This window comes from Lathamus discolor, chromosome 13, assembly GCF_037157495.1.
Source record: "Lathamus discolor isolate bLatDis1 chromosome 13, bLatDis1.hap1, whole genome shotgun sequence".
NCBI classification, from domain to species: Eukaryota; Metazoa; Chordata; class Aves; order Psittaciformes; family Psittacidae; genus Lathamus; species Lathamus discolor.
In genome coordinates, this window is record NC_088896.1 from 5863755 (window position 1) to 5884760 (window position 21006).

Consider the following 21006-nt stretch of genomic DNA (forward strand, 5'->3'; position numbering starts at 1 on the left):
ACGCGTGCGCGCTGGTGGGGCGGAGCGTGCGACGTGGCTGGTGTGGTGGCCCGGAGGTGGCTGTGGAGGCAGTGATGGCGGTTGGCCGGTCTGTGGGCTTGGGGCCGTTCCCCTTGGCCTGTCTCTACAGGCCCTTGTCCCAAGCCCCTCTCCAGGTTCCCTGCAGCCCCTTCAGGCACTGGAGCTGCTCTCAGGTCTCCCCTTCAGGAGCCTTCTCTCCCCCAGGCTGCCCCAGCCCAGCTCTCTCAGCCCGGCTCCAGGGCAGAGCTGCTCCAGCCCTCGCAGCATCCCCATGGCCTCCTGTGGTTCTGGCACAGGTCAAAACCAAACAAATCCCATTTATACCCTAGAAAATGTGCTGGGAAAGGCTCAGAATAGAGCAGCATGTGTAGAACAAGGGGAGACTGAGCAGCCATGCTGGAAATAAAAGGGATTATGGTCTTAAGGAAAAGCACAGAGCCCACAAGAAACCCGCAAGTTCACAGCACCCTGGTCTTACAATTACCCGTTGCAGCCATCAGCAAGGCTCAGGGATCCATCAGTGGCTGAAGGTCTCCGAGGAAACCCATCTGCAAACAGCGCATCCCAAACGCACTGCCTGGCAGGGTATGTACACGAGCAGTTTAGGACGCATTCATTAGGGAAGGAATGAGTGACTTCACGCTACGTTGAGAAAGGAAGGCAGCAAAGTTAACGATATGGTTATGCCTTGCAGTTGTTCTTCCATCTGTTCTGGCGAGCGCAGGGGAACGGAGAGGTTGCCATGCAATGAGGTACAACATTGCTTTATTACTTGCCGCCTGTTTGAAGGATCGTGACTTGATCCTGGTTGAAGCAAAAAGGGTCTCTCCCTTTCAGAATCACTCTTACCATAGCCAGTTCCAGCTATAACTGCTTGCTGGGTGGATCTGGCCGCTGGTGTATTCTTGAAGGACTATGTATTTAACTCTGATTTAATTATTCTGGGGACTAGCCCATCCCTTGGTGTATCCATATGCAATGCTTGCTTAAGTCAGCATGCAATTTCACAGGCAATCCAAAGCTATTACTGATAAATACAATACTATTTAAACACTTAATTTGCTTTTTATGGTCCTGCTGTCGCCTCTTTTTATAACTCTCTGGCTCCTTCACGTTGTGACCTGTCAGGCACCATTCCTCTGCTGAAATACAAACACTTCGGGTTATAACCAACACTCTCAAAGCATATTTAATTCAGAAGCTCCTGTTGAGCTATACAGACAAAATCTCTGCAAGGTTGATACAATATCATCACATCAGGATAATATTATCTACACTTTGTGAATGACAAGCACAACATTAACAGCACCTAGCTACAACAAAAGTCTTATTGAAACTACCATGCCATTGCTCCGCATGGCTTGCTGCCTGTTTGCAGAAGCATCCTGCACAAGAGCAATGCTGCCCACCGCAGCCTCAGGCTGTCTCCTCTGCACACCCAAAGGCCATGAACACAGAAAGGTCAGTTTAATTCAGAAGTGAATTAATACAGAGTAAAACTACCTCTTAGTTACCTTCATAAGTGACTTCACGTACCATGTATGACATCTTCCCAGATGCTAATTCCTTTCCAATGCATCTCTGATGCCCAGCTTCTGGCTTTGCATTCCCTGTGCCAAGCTAAAGCAGATCAGAGAAGGACTTGGTCCAGTTCTGCCTTTGTAAATAGTTTCACACAACTCTGTTGGCTGTAGCATGTCAGAAGAGCCCAAGAACCCACGCTTGCAGGCAGATGCAGATTTATTTACTCCAAATAAGAAGATGACACTTTAATCCTCTTCATTTCAGCACAACTAAAAAGGCATCAGATTTTCCATGATGTTTTTCCATCAGGCTTCTGTATTAGATGCTTTTTTTCCAGAGGGGTTGTGCCAAAGTGTCTCTGGCTGCAGCTGTGCTGGGCTAAGCCCGATTTCTTGTGAGAAAGTGCCATCCCGTGGCTAAGAGTGAAATTCTTGCTGCTTTCGGTATGAAAACTAACATAAGGCAAAGCCACCCCAGACAATTTATTGTCCACTGTTAGCAAGGTCTGGCTTAATCCCAGAGTTTAGGAGTTGAAGATGACATTAAAATAAGCAAACTAAAACTAACCAGACTATAATCTCAAACGAGAACTGATGCAGGAAGGACCCTTGGCTTACCTGTGGGCATGATTGTCCTCAACACAAGAGGATAACGGAGAAATTTCAGCTGTGCTGGCCCATATACTCACAGTTGGACAACTAGAAAGGTGTTTGCCTTCCCAACTCAAGCCAATTTCATTAGTGGAAATCAAGCATATTAAGGCATTTTATCCATAAAACCAGATAAATTAAAGTAATGGTTTCTAATTTAATACAAATTAAACTCTAAGCTGCTTTCTAGCTGGGTGGCCTCAGCACATCCAGGTGCCGGGGGCTGTTTCTCCCCCAAGGGCAGAACTTGGCATTTCCCCTTCTTGAACTGCACCAGATCTCTGAGCCCACCCTTCTCAGTCCCTCTGGACAGCAGCAACAAGCTGGTGCATCAGCCACCCCTCCCAGTTCAGTGTCATCTGCATCATCATCATCCATATCATTAATTAAAGATGTCAACATCAGGCCCAGTATCAAACGCTGTACTACATCACTAGTTACTGACCTCCCAGTAGACTCATGCTGAGGTCACCATCCTCTCAGATCAACTCCTCAGCCCATTTTCAGTCCACACTTCTTCAGCTTATAAATCTAATCAATCCACATGAACTCTAATAAGATTTTTGTTATTATTAGTCAGAGTTGCAGCGTATGTTGAGCTGTATTCACATCAAACAGTGCTGTGTTTGTAGTAACAGCAGGTCTAGCATATAGGAGAGGACTCAGTCCTTTCGCTGCCTTGAGAAATAGCTGAATGTGCCAATAACATTGGAAAAATTTACAGTGGAGATAATCCCTTAAGATCAAAGAAATGTATTAAACCCAAGTTCAGGAGCAGGTATTTTCCCCTCCCCAGTAAAAGAGTCTATAGGTAAGCCTTTAATTCTCCTTAACCAGGCCTTCTTGCGTGCTCTTTGCTGTTCTTCTCTGAGCTTTTCCTGGTGTGCCTGATACTGTGCTACAGCAGCTGCCTCATACGCCTCCTTCTGTTTCCCTGTCAGAAGCCTGAACTCCCCATCACTCCAGGAGGGGCTTGTGGCATATGGACAGAAGGACTTTCTTCTCATCGAAAATGCTTCGTTTTTCATTTGTGCAATGATCACACGTGTTGATTTGATCAGTTGAGAAGAAGCTGCAAAGGGACTGGCGACGTGAACCTCTTCTTCTGCGAAAGAAGTGGCTTTACCACGACCACTGTGAGCTTTCTTTTCCTGCAGCGAATCATGAGTCTTGGGACGTAGCACAGAAGGAGCAGGGATGGAGGAATTCACAGTGGGTCCATACAAAGAGTTTTTCAGCTTGAGCTGCAGCATTTTGGTTTCAAAGGGGACAGAAACTCTTCTCACAGTCAGGGAATCACTGTGCAGTCTCGCACATTGGAGCAGCACTGTCTGATCCCTTTTGTGTGGCAGAGGAGTTTTGCATTTCTGTACCTTTGCAGGGTACTGATGCTCTAGAGGAGGTTCCCTTGCTTCTCTGACTTTCACATCATTCTCAGTGCTGGAGCTGTCCAGGGCTGGCTTGCAGGTATTCTGCAGCATGCTGACCCTTAAGAGGAACTTGTCAAGGGACATTGTATGTCTTGAGTCTCTTTTCCTTTCATGCTGCGAAGTAGCTTCTGCCTTGTCAGAGCCATGTTCAGATTTGCCATCTGTTTCCAAAAACAAAACAATACATTTGGAGTTGAGGATGGGTGTTGTAATCATTGTTGGGAGGGTAGTACTCAAAGTAAGACCAGGAATGAGTGCTGAATTGACCTGCATATGGTCCAAGTTTATCTACAGAACAGGCAGCATAGGAAGCTACAAGCCAATGGTGCCCATTTCAGTTAACTCATCCTTGGCCTCACTAGTAACACTGCCAGAGATAATTCTGTCTCAATTAACTGAGAAGTGTTCCTTGTCGGAGCCTGTATGGAGTGAACTGAAGTCAGATTCTGTAACATACATTGCACTTTGTGGCTGGGTTAGTATCCAACTTGTTAGAAACAATGGTTTCTGAAAGGAATGAGGTCCCTCACCACCTCTTTCCATACACCCCTTCCTTGTCCTGCAGTCTGCTTTGGGAAAAGGCTTCAAGACAAGTCAGTTCCCAGCAGAAAACTTTGGCATAGCCAGCATCTGAGAACCACTTGAACCGTTACTACTCAGAGATGCATTTGAATTTGAAATCACAAGACATGCTTCATAGCCTAACTTTGCTCCCTCAAGGGATATAGGGAGGGAGCTGTGCTGTATGACAGACACATCGAGATGGGTAGTGCAATTATGCACTTGACTAAGAACTAGATGAGGATTGCAACACAGAGTAAGACACTTAGTCCCATGGCCTTGCCATAGCAATTCCTTTGTCACTTTGCAGTGTCCCATGGTTTGTGTATTATTGCTTTGCAGTACAACTATGTTTTTCCAGACTGGTTAGCTGAAACTTCTGCACTCTAGGAATGTGTTTTAGAGACCATTAAGTTACAGTGCAGAAAGGCAGAATACAGCACAACAAGCTAATGAAAATCACTGCTTGTTCCTCATTCACAGGATTTAGAACTGTTTAATCCGCACATATATATAACCCTGCAGCTTAGTTACAAACACTAGGAGCTTGGGGATAGGGACTTACAATTGGTACAGATACCAATTATACCAGAGTCTGTGTTAGAGATCCCAACAGATTCTAAATCTAAAACCTGAGAAAAACTACCTTAAGGAGACACATGCCATATGCCACAGACTGATCTCAGGCCTGTTACAAGTTTCAGGTTGCAGCATTTTGCTAGCTGAAACAATTTACATACAGGGGTTTTTTAAACCAGTTTTCTGAGTTACTGCTATTGATTACACACCAACTACTTGAATAAGTTTTGTGTAGAATTCTCCTACACCTGATAAAGCAATCAAAATAGAATAAAGATACAACAAACCCCCCTAGAGAACAGATAACAAAGCCTTATAGCTAGAGCTTAGAGACTGTGTTTATTTGCTTGATCTAAAGCAGCTTCCGTAGGAAGCTTCAGTTCTTACCATCATCTGCCAGGATCCTTGCAGAATGTTCTTTCTTTGACTTTTCCAGGGCTTCTGTGGTGCAAGAGATGAAAAGCTTTTTCTGCTGCTCTGCCCGAACGTGAAAAGGCTGCTGTTGCTGGTGAGCTGCTGGTGTCATCAGTTCATACCAGGGAGCTAGAAAACAGAAGAGTAAGTCATCTCTAAACTGATGTGGAACTTGTTTAATGAAATCAACATAACTGATGGGATGTCAAGGCTTTGATTACTGCTTTGCCTCTTATCACAGCTTCTAAAGGTCTAGGTATTAGAAAAAAAACAAAGATATTTGATGAGCAGAAAACCACACTATCCAAAGATGGCAGCAAACAGTGATTTTTAAAGAATATTATGTATACACAACACATAATATTTGGCACTAAAATTAAAATGTAGTGCAGTTCCTATTTGTTTCCTGTTTCTACAAACTGTGCATTGTTTACCAAGTAGAGCTGTATCAGTGATGTTAACAGCTGATGGCTTTAAAAGCATGAAAACTTTAACCCATCAGTTTATCTGCAACGGACTGCTTATAGAGCTGGAAGATTCGTGATCCATCCTGTATTAACTAACTATGATTTAAAAATAAAGAACATCATTGATATAATGTAAAAGATGTCTGTTTACGTGCAGTTGCAGTTCCTGGTGATGGCAGATCCTGAATGCAGGTGTGCTATGACTTTCTACAGTCTTTATTAATAAAGAATTCAGGCACTGAATCAGCAGCATGTTTCCATGCACACCAGCTGTAAGAATGAATACTACTGATTTCTCTATTACTTGGTTGGAAAATGACACTGCCTGTTTTGACAAACAAGTTGAGTTTATAGCAGACCTTTCTCAAAAGGTACAAAGGTCTTACAAAAGCCTAAAATCAACAAAACCATGGAAACACACCAGCACATCTACCACACTGCACTTCAAGAAAAACAGAGTATTAGGATGAAGGCAGTGACTACTTGAAATGATTTCTAACTCATTTTAGAGAATAGCAGTGTATTGCAGAGGCTGTGTGTAAAATACTTGGCGATGTTCCAGAGCTTTTTGATGGCTGGAAGTAATGCAGATCAAGGTCTATTCTCTCCCAGGAAGGTCGATGCTGCTGACTGACACTGCGGCGCCTCACTCGCTGAACAGATTTCCTGCGTGAAGTCCCTTTGTCCTGTTTTTTCTTCCCCACCACCTTTCTGTCAGCATCTAAGGTATAGTCCCACCTGGTCTCCTCAAACTCAAGCAGCAACAGATTACTTGATGAATTGATCACCATCCTGGAGAAGGGAGGGAAAAGCCCATAAGAGCACAGATAACATTAACAGAGCAGTTACTACCCAAGGGTCCCATTTGCTTCTGTGCAATTCAAAACCCTTAAATAGATCCAAGACAGCCATCACTCTTCTAAGGGAGCAATAGCAATTAGTCCCAGCAGTCAGATGCTGTACGCTTTTAACTCATGTTCTGTATGAGCTCTATGGGGCTCTTTTCATTCCCCTTTATGGCAAAATTAGCTTTAAAATAATGAGGATGAAAATTGCCAACAGCAAACTGAGCTAGATCAGTGCAATGCCCAAAGAAACTGGGGATTCCATGTCATTAGGGACATTTAAACCTAAATTGGAGGGGTGTAGTGGGCCTGGTTGGGATGGAGTTAGTTTTCTTCACAGCAGCCCATGTATTGCTGTGGTTTAGAATCGTGACCAAAACAGCATTGATGACACACCAGAGTTCTAGTTATAGCTTACGCAGAAGCTGGGAACTCCCTTTAAGTTTAGAGGTCCAGAAGTGAAAGAACCTGGAAGGATTTTCCATTATTGGCTTTTATAAAGAGGCAGTAGGTCAGGTACAGGCAAAGGCTTTGTCAAGCCTTGGCTTGATTCTCCTACCTCTTAAGGATCTGGGCTCAGAATTCAGCTTTACGGTTGCATCTATATTGCAAGTTTTATAGAAACAGGAAATGGTACATTGCTGAGTGGACTAAGAAAATCTCTTTTCAGCCATTGTTATAAAAAACAGATTATTAAAGCAGTCAATAAGCAGTAAACCCCTTTAAAACTTACTTGTGAGAAGGACAGTAAAAGGAAAAAATATAGAATTCTTTACATTACAATGTAATCTACCTAATTTGGTTCAGAGACTGATGGCAGCAGTTGTCACCAACCTGTTTCCTCCAATACAGAAAGAAGATATGGGATCCCCTTTGGTATTGGCCACCAGCACTTTCAGGCAGATTCCAGTCAAGTAGTTAAATATACGGATCTTTCCATCGGCACAGCCGCTGAGGACTCTGAGATAGAGGAACTCCAGAGACAGGACTTCACTGAAAAACACAGCACATCACCATCCTTTCACAAGGAGACACCATCAAATACCTCTTGTCTTGGAGGAGATGCAAAGGTCTGCCTCCATCAACAGGCTAAACAGAGGAGCTGATCAAGATATAAGAGTTCTAATGGTGAAGTCCTTCATAATCACTTCATTGTCCAAACCAACCAAACCATACCCTCATAGCAACCAGTACAGTTATAGTCATCTGCTGCATTTCAGATTTCATTTTTATGTCTAGGAAAGTAAACGATAGTGTGATACCCTGTTGTATATAGGTTGAGATCCTCAAAATACTGAACTATGCACTGTCAGTCTTAAGTCATCCCTGCTTGTGAGCAAGTGATGGTGTGATTTTAGGTTGTTATAAGTCTGAACTGACACATGCTGGTTGTGACCATGGATGCCTGACACTGGTTTTAAGATGAAGACTACTGAAAGCAAGGGTATTTCAAATACTAGGCTTGATAGTTAAGACATTTTGTGTTACTATAAGAGAACAAATTTAGTAGACTGTTGAATACAACTTGAAACACATCGGATTCCTACTTAGGGTGGCGGAAAGCTACGAGGCATCTCTTAAATTTTCCCAACATGCTCCATCCCAGGACATATCTGTCGGTGCTTCCTGTGACTAGATGCCACTGATCAAAGGACAAGCACTTTACTGGGCCTTGGTGCCCCTCCAATATCTGCAAAGAAATAGAAATAGGTACAGTACTGTCAGCAATCTGGATTTAAGTATACCAAGAAAAACCAGCCTTATATACTGTATTGTAGTTTTATTGGGTGTTATTATACCAATACACCCTATGGATAACTGTGTTAGTTTTATAATCACTCATAAGCAGCGTTCCAGGCTTGCTAGCATGGAATTAACATCGATTTTCTGTCTTTATTACATTAAATAGATATTAATGCACTGAGACCTTTGTGATCTCTTGACTGTTAACCCAGGAGAGATGAGGGTGGACTGCCCTGGCTGTAGTGGAATGGGCAATTGCAAGCTTAGCTCAGCCGGAGCTGGGATATCTTGCAATTTGCAACTCTTCCCCACGTGTAGAAAGAGCTTCACTCCTCTCAGATGTGGACTAATACTTATTCTGGACACATGCTAAAGTAATTAGCAGACTCTACCCTCAATCTTCCCATTGCAGAGCGTCTATCCAGCTGCTTCAGCTTTATAAACTGGTTCTGAGAGCAAATCTCATTTTGGGCTAACCCATCCTACCTCCGACCCCAAGAGCTGTTAGACAAGCCCTCCCACCCTCTTCCCAGGTTCTGAATGTCTCTACATGAGCAGAGATTGGAACTGGATGATCTTGAGGTCCTTTCCAACCCTAACTATTCTATGATTCTATCTTCAGAGAACAAGCGATGATGGGGGTTAAGCAAAGCAAATGAAACCCTGGGTTAAAATTGACTATTTGCTTACAAGTAGTTCTGCAGTTCATGGACAGTTCTATTAATTTATGAAATTCCCAAAACCAGAAGCAGTCCAAAGCCTTTGGCAAAAGCAAAAGGCTATGATAAACTAGCACAGAAGATTTTTGACCATTTAGCACAAAATTATCCACCTAAGAAGAAACTTACTTTGATCAGAGCACCAGTATCAGCACTCCAGACCTTCACCAGCCCTCGGTCAGACCCACTGACAATATGGGTGCCATTCATTTTAACCACCCCAACAGCACTATTGTGCTTCAGAGTCTTGAGACATTTCCCACTCTGCAGGCTCCACACTGTTAGGGACAAAGGGGAAAAATATTAGATGCACATGCTCGATGATAAGTTTTGCTGAGTACAGCATGAATTAAAAAGATACTATTGGAATTACACCTACACCTTGTAGCTGCAGTTCTGCATGGAGCCAAGTATTGACTTAAAAAGTATAATTGCATGGCAGAAGCATTTTAAATGCAAAATTCAGCAAAATAACACAACTTTTTCATCCTTACTCTATAAGCAAAGCAACTGGCAAAGCTGAAAGTTAATATTACTTGCCCAAAAGATGGTCCAGCCCTATAGCCACAGAACTGAAGCAGAAACCATGAGAGTTTATTCAATGACATGAGAGTTTATTCAATGACACAGTCAGAGACCTTGTGTGAGCCTATGTCCACAGCTTAGGCTGTTTTGAAAGGAATCATAGAATCATAGAATAGTTAGGGTTGGAAAGGACCTCAAGATCATCTAGTTCCAATCCCCCTGCCATGGACAGGGACACCTCTCACTAAACCATCCCACACAAGGCTTCATCCAACCTGGCCTTGAACACCGCCAGGGATGGAGCACTCACAGCCTCCCTGGGCAACCGATTCCAGTGCCTCACCACCCTCACAGGAAAGAATTTCCTCCTTATATCCAATTTAAACTTCCCCTGTTTAAGTTTTAACCCATTACCCCTTGTCCTGTCACTACAGTCCCTGACAAAGAGTCCCTCCCCAGCATCCCTATAGGCCCCCTTCAGGTACTGGAAGGCTGCTATGAGGTCTCCACGCAGCCTTCTCTTCTCCAGGCTGAAAAGCCCCAACTTCCTCAGCCTGTCTTCATACGGAAGAACAAGGAACTAAAATTCACCCTCCGATTTATAGGTTTAGTTTCATACTCAGACACTGCATGTGTCACGCTCCTCACAGCTCCCATGTACTCTGCCCCTTGTTTGCTCTTGTTTTGCCTTTCACAGAATCACAGAATCACACAGAATCCCAAGGGTTGGAAGGGACCTCAAAAGATCATCTAGTCCAACCCCCCTGCAAGAGCAGGGTAACCTACAGTACATCACACAGGAACTTGTCCAGGCGGGCCTTGAATATCTCCAGTGTAGGAGACTCCACAACCCCCCTGGGCAACCTGTTCCAGTGCTCTGTCACTCTTACAGTAAAGAAGTTCTTCCTGATGTTAACGTGGAACTTCCTATGTTCCAGTTTACACCCATTGCCCCTTGTCCTATCACTGGAAGCTCCTAGTCTTGGCTCTCACCTTTCACCATCGCATCCTTGGCTCCTGACACAAACTGCTCTTCGTGTAAATCCAAGCAGGTGATTGTCCCACAGTGGCCATTGAAGGTTTTCACACAAGTACCACTGTATAGATTCCAGCATCTACAAAGGACCAATTAAAAAGGGAATATGGTAATTAACTTAGTTAACAGCTAATTAATCTTATTAATTATTTCCTATTTAATAGGCCCAGCTCTTCTTCCATAAGCACAGGATTAAAATCAGGAGTCATTTTACCAATGTATCAGAGGATTTGGAATGATCAATTCAGGCATAACATTAAGTTTTTACCCATATACTGTGTTCTTCAGCCTCTAAACAGCCTGGGAACACATGGCTAGTTTTCAACTTTGGCATGGTTACGTTCAATTAACCTTAAAGAGTAGAGCTTTACAAGATAAGGTTGTTTATTTACTGCCTGGTGCCAAGATGATTGCTATTGACTTTACCTAGAGAGCTCAAACCCAGGCTCAAACAAACAGGCCTTTTGGAGCAGGGAGGACAGAGCCTGACTGGGTGTAAACCCTTCTGTTAAATGCTGCCTTTGATAAGGCTGTGTAATTGCCATGCAGAGCCAGACAACCTACTGCTTTGCTTTTCACCCCTCATCATGATCCTGTCAGGACTTGGTGATAAATGTGAGAGCTGATCATCTCCAGCCTTTGTTTCAGAGTGCAATACCTGGAAAGAAGCAGCTGTACAGCAGGTACCAGGGTGTTGAGCCTGCTTAGCACAACAGGCCTTGTGGAATGGCATGGAGAAACCCAGCCCCCCTGAACTTGATGCTGACATTAGCAAGATCAGAATCTCCCTGCAAGGGCTAATTTAAAGCATATCTGGTATTTTAAGTATTTTAAGAAAGCCTGTGCTTCCCTGTATTATCCTTTTTCATCACTTGGTATTGGGTGGAATAGGGAAATGGAAGCTGTCCTGTGTGAGTGGGGCATGTGTTTCTATATCTACTCTCGTTTCTTCATTATTCTAATGAAAAGTGGTGGAAGCAGAATTCCTAAAGACTGGAATGGGGGGATTAAAGTTTCACATTTCCTAGCCCAAGGGCTGGTGTCCTGTGGCACAATCCCAGCGTTGCTTACCTGATGCTGAGATCGAAGCTTGCACTGAGAAGAAACCCCTTCTTCTCATTGAGATACAGTGCTTTGATGGTCCCAGCATGGCCAGAGAGCAGAGGAGGCAGTTCCTTTATTCCTGGCATTCCAAGAAACCTCACTTTTCGATCTGAAGAGGCAACAGCTACCAAGTTTCCACCACTGTAATGGATTACTCTGCTTTGGTCTGATCTGGATAAGAAACAGTGACTGAGATGAGTATAACAGATGTAGGGCTGACGCTTAGTGGTCCTCATTGAACAACCCAAAGGGCAACACACTTAAGTGGTGTATCTTTTGCAGGCACAACAACCAAGATCCCTGGTTCTGCATACCCAAGTTTGCATCCAGAGGGTGGGCTTAAAGAAGGGAGAGGGCTCCTCCTGGCCCCATATCCCTTGTGATACGCTGTAAATCACTAACACTTCTAGTATCTGCGTAAAAACCTGGATTTGACACTTAGGACTTCTTAACGCTGATGCTGAGAGACCCTTTTCCAACCATGCATTCTCACAGAAGGGTCACAGGAATGGGACACGTTTTCAGAAGCTGCTGTTCAGCCGTACAGCCAGGCAGTTTACTCACTGGTCCATGAGGATACGAATATTGTAGGAGCCACAGAAGACATTTCTCTCTTCCAGCTGGATTGTGTCAGTTTTCAGATCATTATAGGTTTCCTGCAGATTGCTTCTCTTCTCCTAATAAAAAGGAAAATAGGAGAGTAACTCAGGGAAGAGAAATGCAATATTATCCATAGTATTAAACATATCAACTTGTCCATACTGTAGTGATGAGACCAGAGACAGAAAGTGTTGGTAAGGAACACCCAGAGTGCACAAACATCTGGTGAGCGCAGAAAGAAGCATTGTTCCCATGCCATGGTCTGTGGCAAAAGAGGAAGATCCAACTACTGCACCCTGTGTTCTTTTGGAGAAAGGCTGCATCCTTATGATGGATGTGCCAGCACCCCATCTTTGAGGCTGTGCACTGGAGGATGCGTTAGGACAAGGCAGGAGTTCAGGGATGCAAGAAAGTGCTTAGCAAGCACTGGTCCTTATGAATTGCTCGTGATGGGACAAACCAGGAGCAGGAGCTGGAGGAGAGCAAAGCAACTCCAAATTCACTGTCCTGTCTTCCAAAGCTACCACCTTCCTCCCCGAATACTGAAATGCAGGATTCATGGAAGACCAACAACTTCCAACATACCTTCGTTTTACTTTGCCGATCAGTGCTTTTGGCTTCGATGACACCACCCTCTTCATTTAACTGTGGAATTGCCACTTGGACTGTTTTAGCATAGTTTGAAACAGCTCCCCTTGGGCGTAAGCCCTGGAATAAACCAGCAGAGACAACACGGTTACTGCAGAGCCCATGTACGCAATGGATGCTCCTCATGTGTCAGTGCTTCCTTTGGATGCTACATGCAAAGCAGAGCTGCGTACACTGGCTTGTTGCTGTTGTGTAAGAGACCTGGCTTGCATTCACCACTTTGTTGGTAGGTTTAACTTCTGGGTAAAATAATTACTTTCCATTGGTCTCTAAACACTAGTCTTAAACTTTTAATAAGCTGCATCTCGCCTTTCGTGAGCACTGAGTTGATTCAGAATCCAAACCCACTGAGATGAGAGGCTCTCAAATCACAGAATCACAGAATCCCAAGGGTTGGAAGGGACCTAAAAAGATCATCTAGTCCAACCCCCCTGCAAGAGCAGGGTAACCTACAGTACATCACACAGGAACTTGTCCAGGCGGGCCTTGAATATCTCCAGTGTAGGAGACTCCACAACCCCCCTGGGCAACCTGTTCCAGTGCTCTGTCACTCTTACAGTAAAGAAGTTCTTCCTGATGTTAACGTGGAACCTCCTATGTTCCAGTTTACACCCATTGCCCCTTGTCCTATCACTGGATATCACTGAAAAAAGCCTAGCTCCATCATCCTGACACCTACCCTTCACATATTTGTAAACATATGAGGTCACCCCTCAGTCTCCTCTTTTGCAAGCTAAAGAGACCCAGCTCCCTCCGCCTCTCCTCATAAGGGAGATGTTCCACTCCCTTAATCATCTTTGTGGCTCTGCGCTGGACTCCTTCAAGCAATTCCCTGTCCTTCTTGAACAGAGGGGCCCAGAACTGGACGCAATATTCCAGATGCGGCCTCACCAAGGCTGAGTAGAGGGGGAGGAGAACCTCTCTTGACCTACTAACCACTCCCTTTCTAATGCACCCTAAGATGCCATTTGCCTTCTTGGCCACAAGAGCACATTGCTGGCTCATGGTCATCCTCCTATCCACCAGGACCCCCAGGTCCCTTTCCCCTTCGCTACTTTCCAGCAGGTCACCCCCCAACCTGTACTGGTACATGGGGTTGTTCTTCCCCAGATGCAAGACTCTACACTTGCCCTTGTTAAATTTCATCCAGTTTCTCCCCGCCCAACTCTCCAGCCTGTCCAGGTCTCGCTGAATGGCAGCACAGTCCTCTGGTGTGTCAGCCACTCCTCCCAGTTTTGTGTCATCAGCAAACTTGCTGAGGGTGCACTCAGTTCCCTCATCCAGGTCATTGATGAAAATATTAAACAGCACCGGTCCCAGCACCGACCCCTGAGGAACTCCACTAGTCACAGACCTCCAGCTAGATTCTGCGCCATTGACCACAAATCACCTTTATCAATATTTAAGGCTCATTTTTACTGTGTAAAACCTTCCATTCAGCCTTCTTTTAAGGCTAGCACAGAGCTGAGATTTCTGTGGTCTCTCTAGGGGTTTACCATCACACTTGGCTTAGTGTGTGGCAGGTCTGTACTAACCAGGACAAGCCTTTCCTAAAAGTTCTGTTTTATTGTGTCCCAACCACCAGCTCTGATTTCTCACAAGGAAACCTAGCATTCCCATCTTCCTATGGGGAGCAAATAAAGCTGACTTTTGAGGTGCCTCAGGGAGCCATTGTAGCTCTGCCCAGTTTCCACTAGCTCCTGGAAGCGCATTATTTGCATTTGTGATGGAACTCTTCCTGATTACAGGAATGTTTTAATCCGTTTTTAGAGTCACAGCCTCTCAAAGTCAGTAAAAGCTATTGTGTTGTGATAACTTGTGTCACTCTGAGCATCTCATCTGCCTTAGCTCTGCAGGTGGAGGAAGAAGGAACTAGGCAGAGTGAGAGATAACCTCTAGCAAAAGCAGCTCCATCCAATGGCTTGGGCAGTAACAGAAGAACGCCAAGTTTTAAAGTGTGTAACAGCAGCAGAAGCCCATGCATCATACCTGCAAATACATGATGTTCTCCTGTATTACGCTATGACATGCACGTTCCCTCTTGACTTCTGTGGCCAGATATTCCCAGCATCTGCTCACAGCAGCACATGAAGTGAGGGATTTCTGATCCAAAAGCCCTAAGGAATTCAAGGCACATATTGACTAACCCCTGACCACACTGGAGATCATTCATTACCCTTTGGGGAAACCAAAATCAGAGCAGCTTTACCCAGGATGTACGTGGACAAATGAGGGGGCAGACAGCGGATTAAGTCCTTGGGTGGGTTGACAGTAGAGGGCAAGTGGAGAGATCTAGGAACCATGATGACATCTTGGTCAGCTACGGATATAAATGGTGAGTTGTTCTCTGCATCAGGACCCTCCTGGATGAGGCGTTCAGTGTTTTGACCACCTAGAAGACAGGAGTTTAGTCTTGTAAATGCTTGAGCTTTGGTGACTACTGACAACACTAATGTTAGCAATGCACTGCAAGAGTCGGTTGAGCTAAATCTAGCTTTTCTGCTAGGCCCTTTGATACTGCACCATTCAAAGGAAGACACTGAAAACCCCCTGGGGTCCTGCAGGACAGTTCATACAGTTTCCCCCCACTATTAAATATTCAGATAGTGGTACCCATTATATGAAGCCAGCCAGTTCTTGCAGATGAGGTTTCACTTTTAAGAGCAGCAGACCATAGTGGGAATCAAATGCAAGGTCTGGGACAGCTCTATTCCTTGAAGCTTCTTGGAGATTCAGTGGGTTTTTCCATCTACATGTGCCTCTGGAAGAATTAACCAAAGAATCAAACCTTACAGTATGCATCTGAGAGCTGAATTAGGGGATTGTAGAAGTTGGAATAGCGTGTCAAGTATCAAATAAATTATGCTGGGCATGATGCTCTATGATATGGAACATCCTTTCGGTTAATTTGGGTCAGGTGTCCTGTCTCTGCTCCCTCCCAGCTCTTTGTGCCCCTCCTCATTGGCAGAGCATGAAACTAAAATGTCTTTGATTTAGAGTAAGAACTACTTAGCAGCTAAAACATCAGCACAGCCTCAGCAAGGCTGAATCTGCCTTTCCTGTAACAACAACAATATATATAAAAATAACTATATTATGAATGTATTCTATATTATATAAATATATAAGTAATAATATATATTATATATTATATTATTATATAAATAATAATTATTGTTAGGACATAACCATTTAACTATAGCTCCAAAACTCCCTGCAGGGACAAACACCCCTGCGCCAGCACCCCAAACGTGACACCTCGCAGGTCTGGCTGCCCTAGGTGCGAGGGTTTGGGTCCACCGTTCCTGCCTGACAGCCGGGAAGCGCAGCACCACCCGAAAGTCTGTCCCGTGCCCCGGTACCCCGACACCCAGGCACACACCGCCGGTGGTGCATCCCCCAGCACCGGGGATGCCGGAGCCCCGGCCCCGCTTACCTGCCCGGGGCTGGCTGCGGGCTCCGCTGCGTGCGCTGCGCGTCCCGGCTGCTAGGAGACACCGGTACCGTAAACGGCCGGCCGCGCCGCCGTATTGCTGCGAAGAGCCGCGCACAAGCGTTTGTGAAGCCGCCTGGCCCCATCTGGTCCCGAACAGTCGGACTTCGCTCAAACGCATTTAGCTTTGAAGCTTCGTTTCCTGAGTCCCAAGTTTCCCCAGACTGAAAATGAAAGCAAACAAAGCCGCACTCAAAAAGCAAATAAAGCCAAAGCACACCTCACTTAGTCATCTAATGAGTAAAAAAAGCACGTAGTGGTGGCTGGATGGGCATCATCACAGCTATGCCAGGAGCCCCGTAGCTGAGACCCAGTGGTAGTGAGGCCAGGAGGTTACTATGACATCCCATTCCTGTTCTTCTCATAGATTGCTCTAAATTCTTGCCTTGGGTGCCTGCAAATTGAGAAACAAAATGAGGAACCTGCATGAGGAGGTGATGCAGTGACTGGGATTTTGGCAGAGGCGTGAACAGCCTCACCATGACCAATGCCACTTTTACCATGGCAGCCAAACAATACAAACAAATCAGTCAAACAACAGGAAAAGAAACAGCCACGGGGATTAATCTCAGCTGCAAAGTCTAAATCTGATGGAAAAATCCCCTCTTCTGTGGGTGAGCTGAGGCAGAGCCCATGGCTACCTGCCTGGGCACCGATATCATTTCAGTGCAACACTCATTGCTACAGCAGGTCTTTTGAAAGGTGAATGTCTCTAATGGAACAAGAAAACATCACTGTGTCACACTCAGGCTTTGGCAGAGCTGAAAGGGCTCTGGGAGATCCCTGGCTGTGCCCTTGGGATTGTTTTCCTAGTTTCATGTTATGTACAAGGCAGTCAGGAGGGAATCGTGTGCCCTGTGTGAGCTCAGCAGCTCTGCCAGGTACCACCACCTGCTTTAATGCCTGTGTTAACAGCTCCTGGCATTGTGTTTGGAAATACATTAGTAACTGTGCAGAAACCAGCTGTGCCTCAGCTGTTCTTGGCTCAGGCTTTATCTATGTACCAACAAATGGCACCACTTGGAAAAGAGTGCCTGAAACAGGTAACATGTCCCATCCACTTTAACTTCGCTACAACCTATGGAGCACATCCTGATACCAGGAGGTTTTGTGTGTAAATGCTCTGTGTGATTTGGATAGAAAAGAGCGTTACAAACTCCTTAAACCTGGCAAGTGCTGCAGTTCCCGTGTGTGTTGCAATACGTGTGGTGTTATCGCAATTGCTTAGCTCTGAGCTATGCTCTTATCACTTCTCAACAAACCTGTTATCACAGGTTAGCTGCAGTTCACCACGCAATTGCTAATTATTATTATTAATTATATTCAAGTGGAAAATATCCCTTCTCCAAGCTGCTAGAGCATCATACAGAAAAGTTCAATACCTTACAGCAGAAAAATAAGAAGGGAGGGTTTGGCAATCAATTTCAACAGGGTTTGGCAGACTTTAAACACACACCAAAGTATATGGGTTTGGATGAAAAGCAGATAACAGTGTCAGGTGTTACAGCTTGTCCGGAGGTGTGGGATCAGCCTGTTTTCTAGCCTCACCTAGGAGTTTTTGGCCAATTCCTTGCTGCGTTAGAATGCTTGTGATGCCTGCGATTGTTCCCTCAGCATGTTACAGCTGGGAGTCTGGGCAGGGCAATGGAAAGAGAATTTTGCCCCAAAAAGAGAAAGGTTTTTGGGCTAAATCTGTTGTCACCTATCAGGGTTGGATTTGGGATGTGTAAGGAGAAGGTTTTTAGGGGGAAAAAACCCAAACACAACTGTCTGAGTACATGACTTTGGGGATTAAGTAGTTAATACTTCTACATAACCAGTGTGTGCGTGCTGTGGGTTCACTGGCATCTACGGCATCACTGGCTGCCTTCTGATGGCTGAGAAACGGAGGAGCTTTAATTCCCCTTTCTCTCTTCTGATAACTTTGTGCTAGAATTTGCCTTTGTGTGACTGTCCATAGACTACAGTACAACTCTGGGGGCTATGCTCCGCAGCAGCAAAACTGATATGGTATCATTATGAAGTGTCATGGTACACAATGGGGCAAGCGAAGGCCCCAAGTAATGATCAATGGCTTTCAAACACCCCACTGTGAATTCCTAGATCTGCTCTCTGTTAGTCCTGTAAGGATTTATTTGAAATCATTTGCTGGAACTTATACATTGCTAACTGCATGTGAAAAGCCAAGGAACCACGCACCAAATCCAGAAAGGTTGATTCAAATAGTCAATGATTCAAATAGTCAATAGCCTTTCTTACCTCAATGATGCACTGCACTAGGCTGTGAGGACTGCTGAGTTCTGTCCATCTGGAGAGAATGGCTGAAGCTTTCCTTATTTCCCTAATTTCCCTTGGCATCCTGCTCAGATCGCTTGAGCAGATGGAAGATTCACTCTGTGATACCTGCCTTGGGCTAAAGGAGCCTCAGTGTTTTCGGTTCAAGGCTCCTTGCTGAAGTTCCATAGTTTTCCTGCAATGTGGTTGCACTCACCAGGTACTTTGAAACGTCTCTGCTGGGCTTTGGTCAGGAGAAGCACTCAAAACCCTGCTGCCCATTGTTGGGCTGTCCATGAATGGAGATGCTTGGTAGAGACATGCCTTTGAGTCAGAGACAAGTGGCTGTTCAGACTGTCAGGGTGTCTTTGGCTTGTGCTGGGGACAGAGGAGGAGGAACTATTGTTTAAAGCAAGGAATTGGGAGATCAAGGATCTGCTCTACAGTGTCTCATTACCATGTGAAGGTGCAGGCTGTTCCTTGTCTGTTCTGGGCACCGCAGGCTTTAAACCATATGGGATGAAGAACTTGTGCTGTGCTTCTCTTAAGGCTGAGTCCATAATCCTGAGGAGGCTGAGATTAGTGAGTGACTAAGGTGCTAAGGAAGGGAGAAGAGCTGCTCAGTGCCTGCACCACCAGCCCCCAAGACCACTAAAGTGTCTTCTATATCACTGCCTGCATTTTGAAGGTCTTTGCACTGATTCATTGGAGCACTGATGTGTGCTCCTCTGGGCTCTTAAGCCTGGGTAAACACTGAGTAAAACACTTGAATTCAAGTGTTACAGCAAGGGGTTAGAATAATTAGGATGCTTTACACAGCTCCAACAAGCAAATCAGCTTTGTGAACACCGAGTCCCATCTATAGCACCATGATGCTGACAGGTTGAGAGAGCTTCAATTACAGTTCAACAGTACGTTGATTTGTTCTCTAGAAGCAAGGCTAAAAAGGATGTTTCTTTCTTCTTTGCTTGTGGGAAGCTAATCACTGACATGGTAACGGATGGGGTGGGAAGGGATGAGTCTCCAGCCAGCAGCTGGCATGGAGCAGGCATTTGAGGAGAGGAGTGGAAAGGAAGGTTGGTTGTGATTATGCCCTGAGCTATTGGAAAACTGGGCTGCTGCTTGCAAGCTGGCCCATGGCATCTGGCAAAGTGCATGTTGGGTGGGCTGGGGATGCTGGCATGCTGCTCCGAGGAGGAGGTTTCACATCATCATCTTCAAACAAATAGCATCCCCTTTGCATCAGTGATTACATGCATCTCTTCCTCCCTGTGTTTCTGCACTGCTGCCAGATAGCCAGCTCTTGCTCCTGAGCATCTCTTGAATGCTGAGAGGAGGTTTACAACAATATGATGCTTGCAACCCCCCTTAATGTTGCCTTTGGGCTCCATTCCTCTTGGATGTGCAGCTTAGAGCCAAGCTGGGAGCCTGAAAGGGTTGGTGGAATGCCCTGTCTTCATCCCAGATGTCCCACTTGTAGCGTCCTGTAGGGTGAGCCCTATCCCTTGCAGAGCCTTAAATAGACGGTAAAGACTGACCCACCCTTGCACAGGAATGACCATTTCCCAGCCAAGCAGCGACTTGAATTTGAAATTGCACACAACTTTCAGAGCTACATCAAAGCCATTTAATGGCTTCTAATTCCCTTTCTTTTTTGATCTTATAATTTGAGAACTTTCTCTCAAATGTGTACATGGCATTTTGTGCGATTGGATTCCATTTGGACCAAAAAGGCAGGTTTATAGAAGTGCTGGGTTTCTTCACTGAAAGGGTTGTGTAAGTGGAAAAACACTCAGTGCTGAAGGGCTCTTACCCTTTGGCCAGTCACATACAGATTTGGGTCCAGCTTGTAAAGCCAGTTACCTGCTTCTTACCCCTCAACAAGGCTTTACACTGAAGGACAGAGAAATTTCCAGCTTACCCAAAAAAGGTGACTTTACTTACCTAAAAACATCTTGGGAGCAGACACATGAGATGGAGCACTTGCAGGACATGTGTAGTCCACCTTTGTATGTGCAGCAGCTCTAAGGCATCCAGGTGAGTCTTGGATGCGTCAGGCCCTGCCGCGCATACGGGGATCGTCCCATAAAACTTTTCCAAACAACTAAGCTGCTTTCCTCATCTCCCCCCCCCAAAGCTGATGCGAACTATTGAAGTAGGTTGAGTAGCCTGCTCCCATGGGCAGGAAGCAGCTAGAAAAGCTCCTGCCTACTTTGGAGGAGTGCTTTATATGCTAGTATCTGCTGCTATTGGTCATCCTGGTGGCACTGAGCTTTATAACAGCAGCTGGCAGGTGCCTCTCATTTATTACTGCAAGAGCAGACTTGCTCCCCAGTGGTTGTTGCAGCCCACCAAGCCTCTTATAAGAGGTGC

At 45.2% G+C, this 21006-nt stretch overlaps 1 protein-coding gene across 5 annotated transcripts; it reads right to left on the reverse strand.

Annotated features, from left to right (window-relative positions):
• Positions 1-42: 42 nt before the first annotated feature.
• FBXW10B (F-box and WD repeat domain containing 10B) lies at positions 43-20711 on the reverse strand. 5 transcript variants are annotated; one of them, XR_010615757.1, is made up of 16 exons: positions 20578-20711; positions 16303-16523; positions 15076-15258; positions 14856-14983; positions 12804-12926; positions 12183-12295; positions 11586-11789; positions 10472-10593; positions 9083-9231; positions 8039-8181; positions 7326-7484; positions 6194-6438; positions 5153-5308; positions 1558-3786; positions 500-1163; positions 43-60 (listed from the first exon to the last, which is right to left on the reverse strand). XR_010615757.1 is itself a non-coding variant. In XM_065693555.1 (14 exons), the coding sequence occupies exons 2-14, from the start codon at positions 16478-16480 to the stop codon at positions 2939-2941; spliced, it is 2751 nt and encodes a 916-aa protein (XP_065549627.1). In that variant the 5' UTR covers positions 16481-16523; positions 20578-20711; the 3' UTR covers positions 1179-2938. The 5 variants fall into 5 exon arrangements, 2 of the variants coding, with proteins under 2 accessions (XP_065549627.1, XP_065549628.1); XR_010615756.1 differs by lacking the exon at positions 43-60 and having other exon boundaries at positions 362-1163; XR_010615758.1 differs by lacking the exons at positions 43-60; positions 500-1163 and having other exon boundaries at positions 1179-1641; positions 2641-3786.
• Between the last annotated feature and the right edge of the window lie 295 nt (positions 20712-21006).

Coding starts and splice junctions, on each gene's coding strand:
- FBXW10B (XM_065693555.1), bottom strand. CDS start 16,480: ATGCGTTTGAGCGAAGTCCGACTGTTCGGGACCAGATGGGGCCAGGCG. Junction 8,182..9,082: donor ATACTGGTGCTCTGATCAAA/GTAAGTTTCTTC, acceptor ATTTCTTTGCAG/ATATTGGAGGGGCACCAAGG. Junction 7,485..8,038: donor GTAGCTTTCCGCCACCCTAA/GTAGGAATCCGA, acceptor TGTGTTTTTCAG/TGAAGTCCTGTCTCTGGAGT.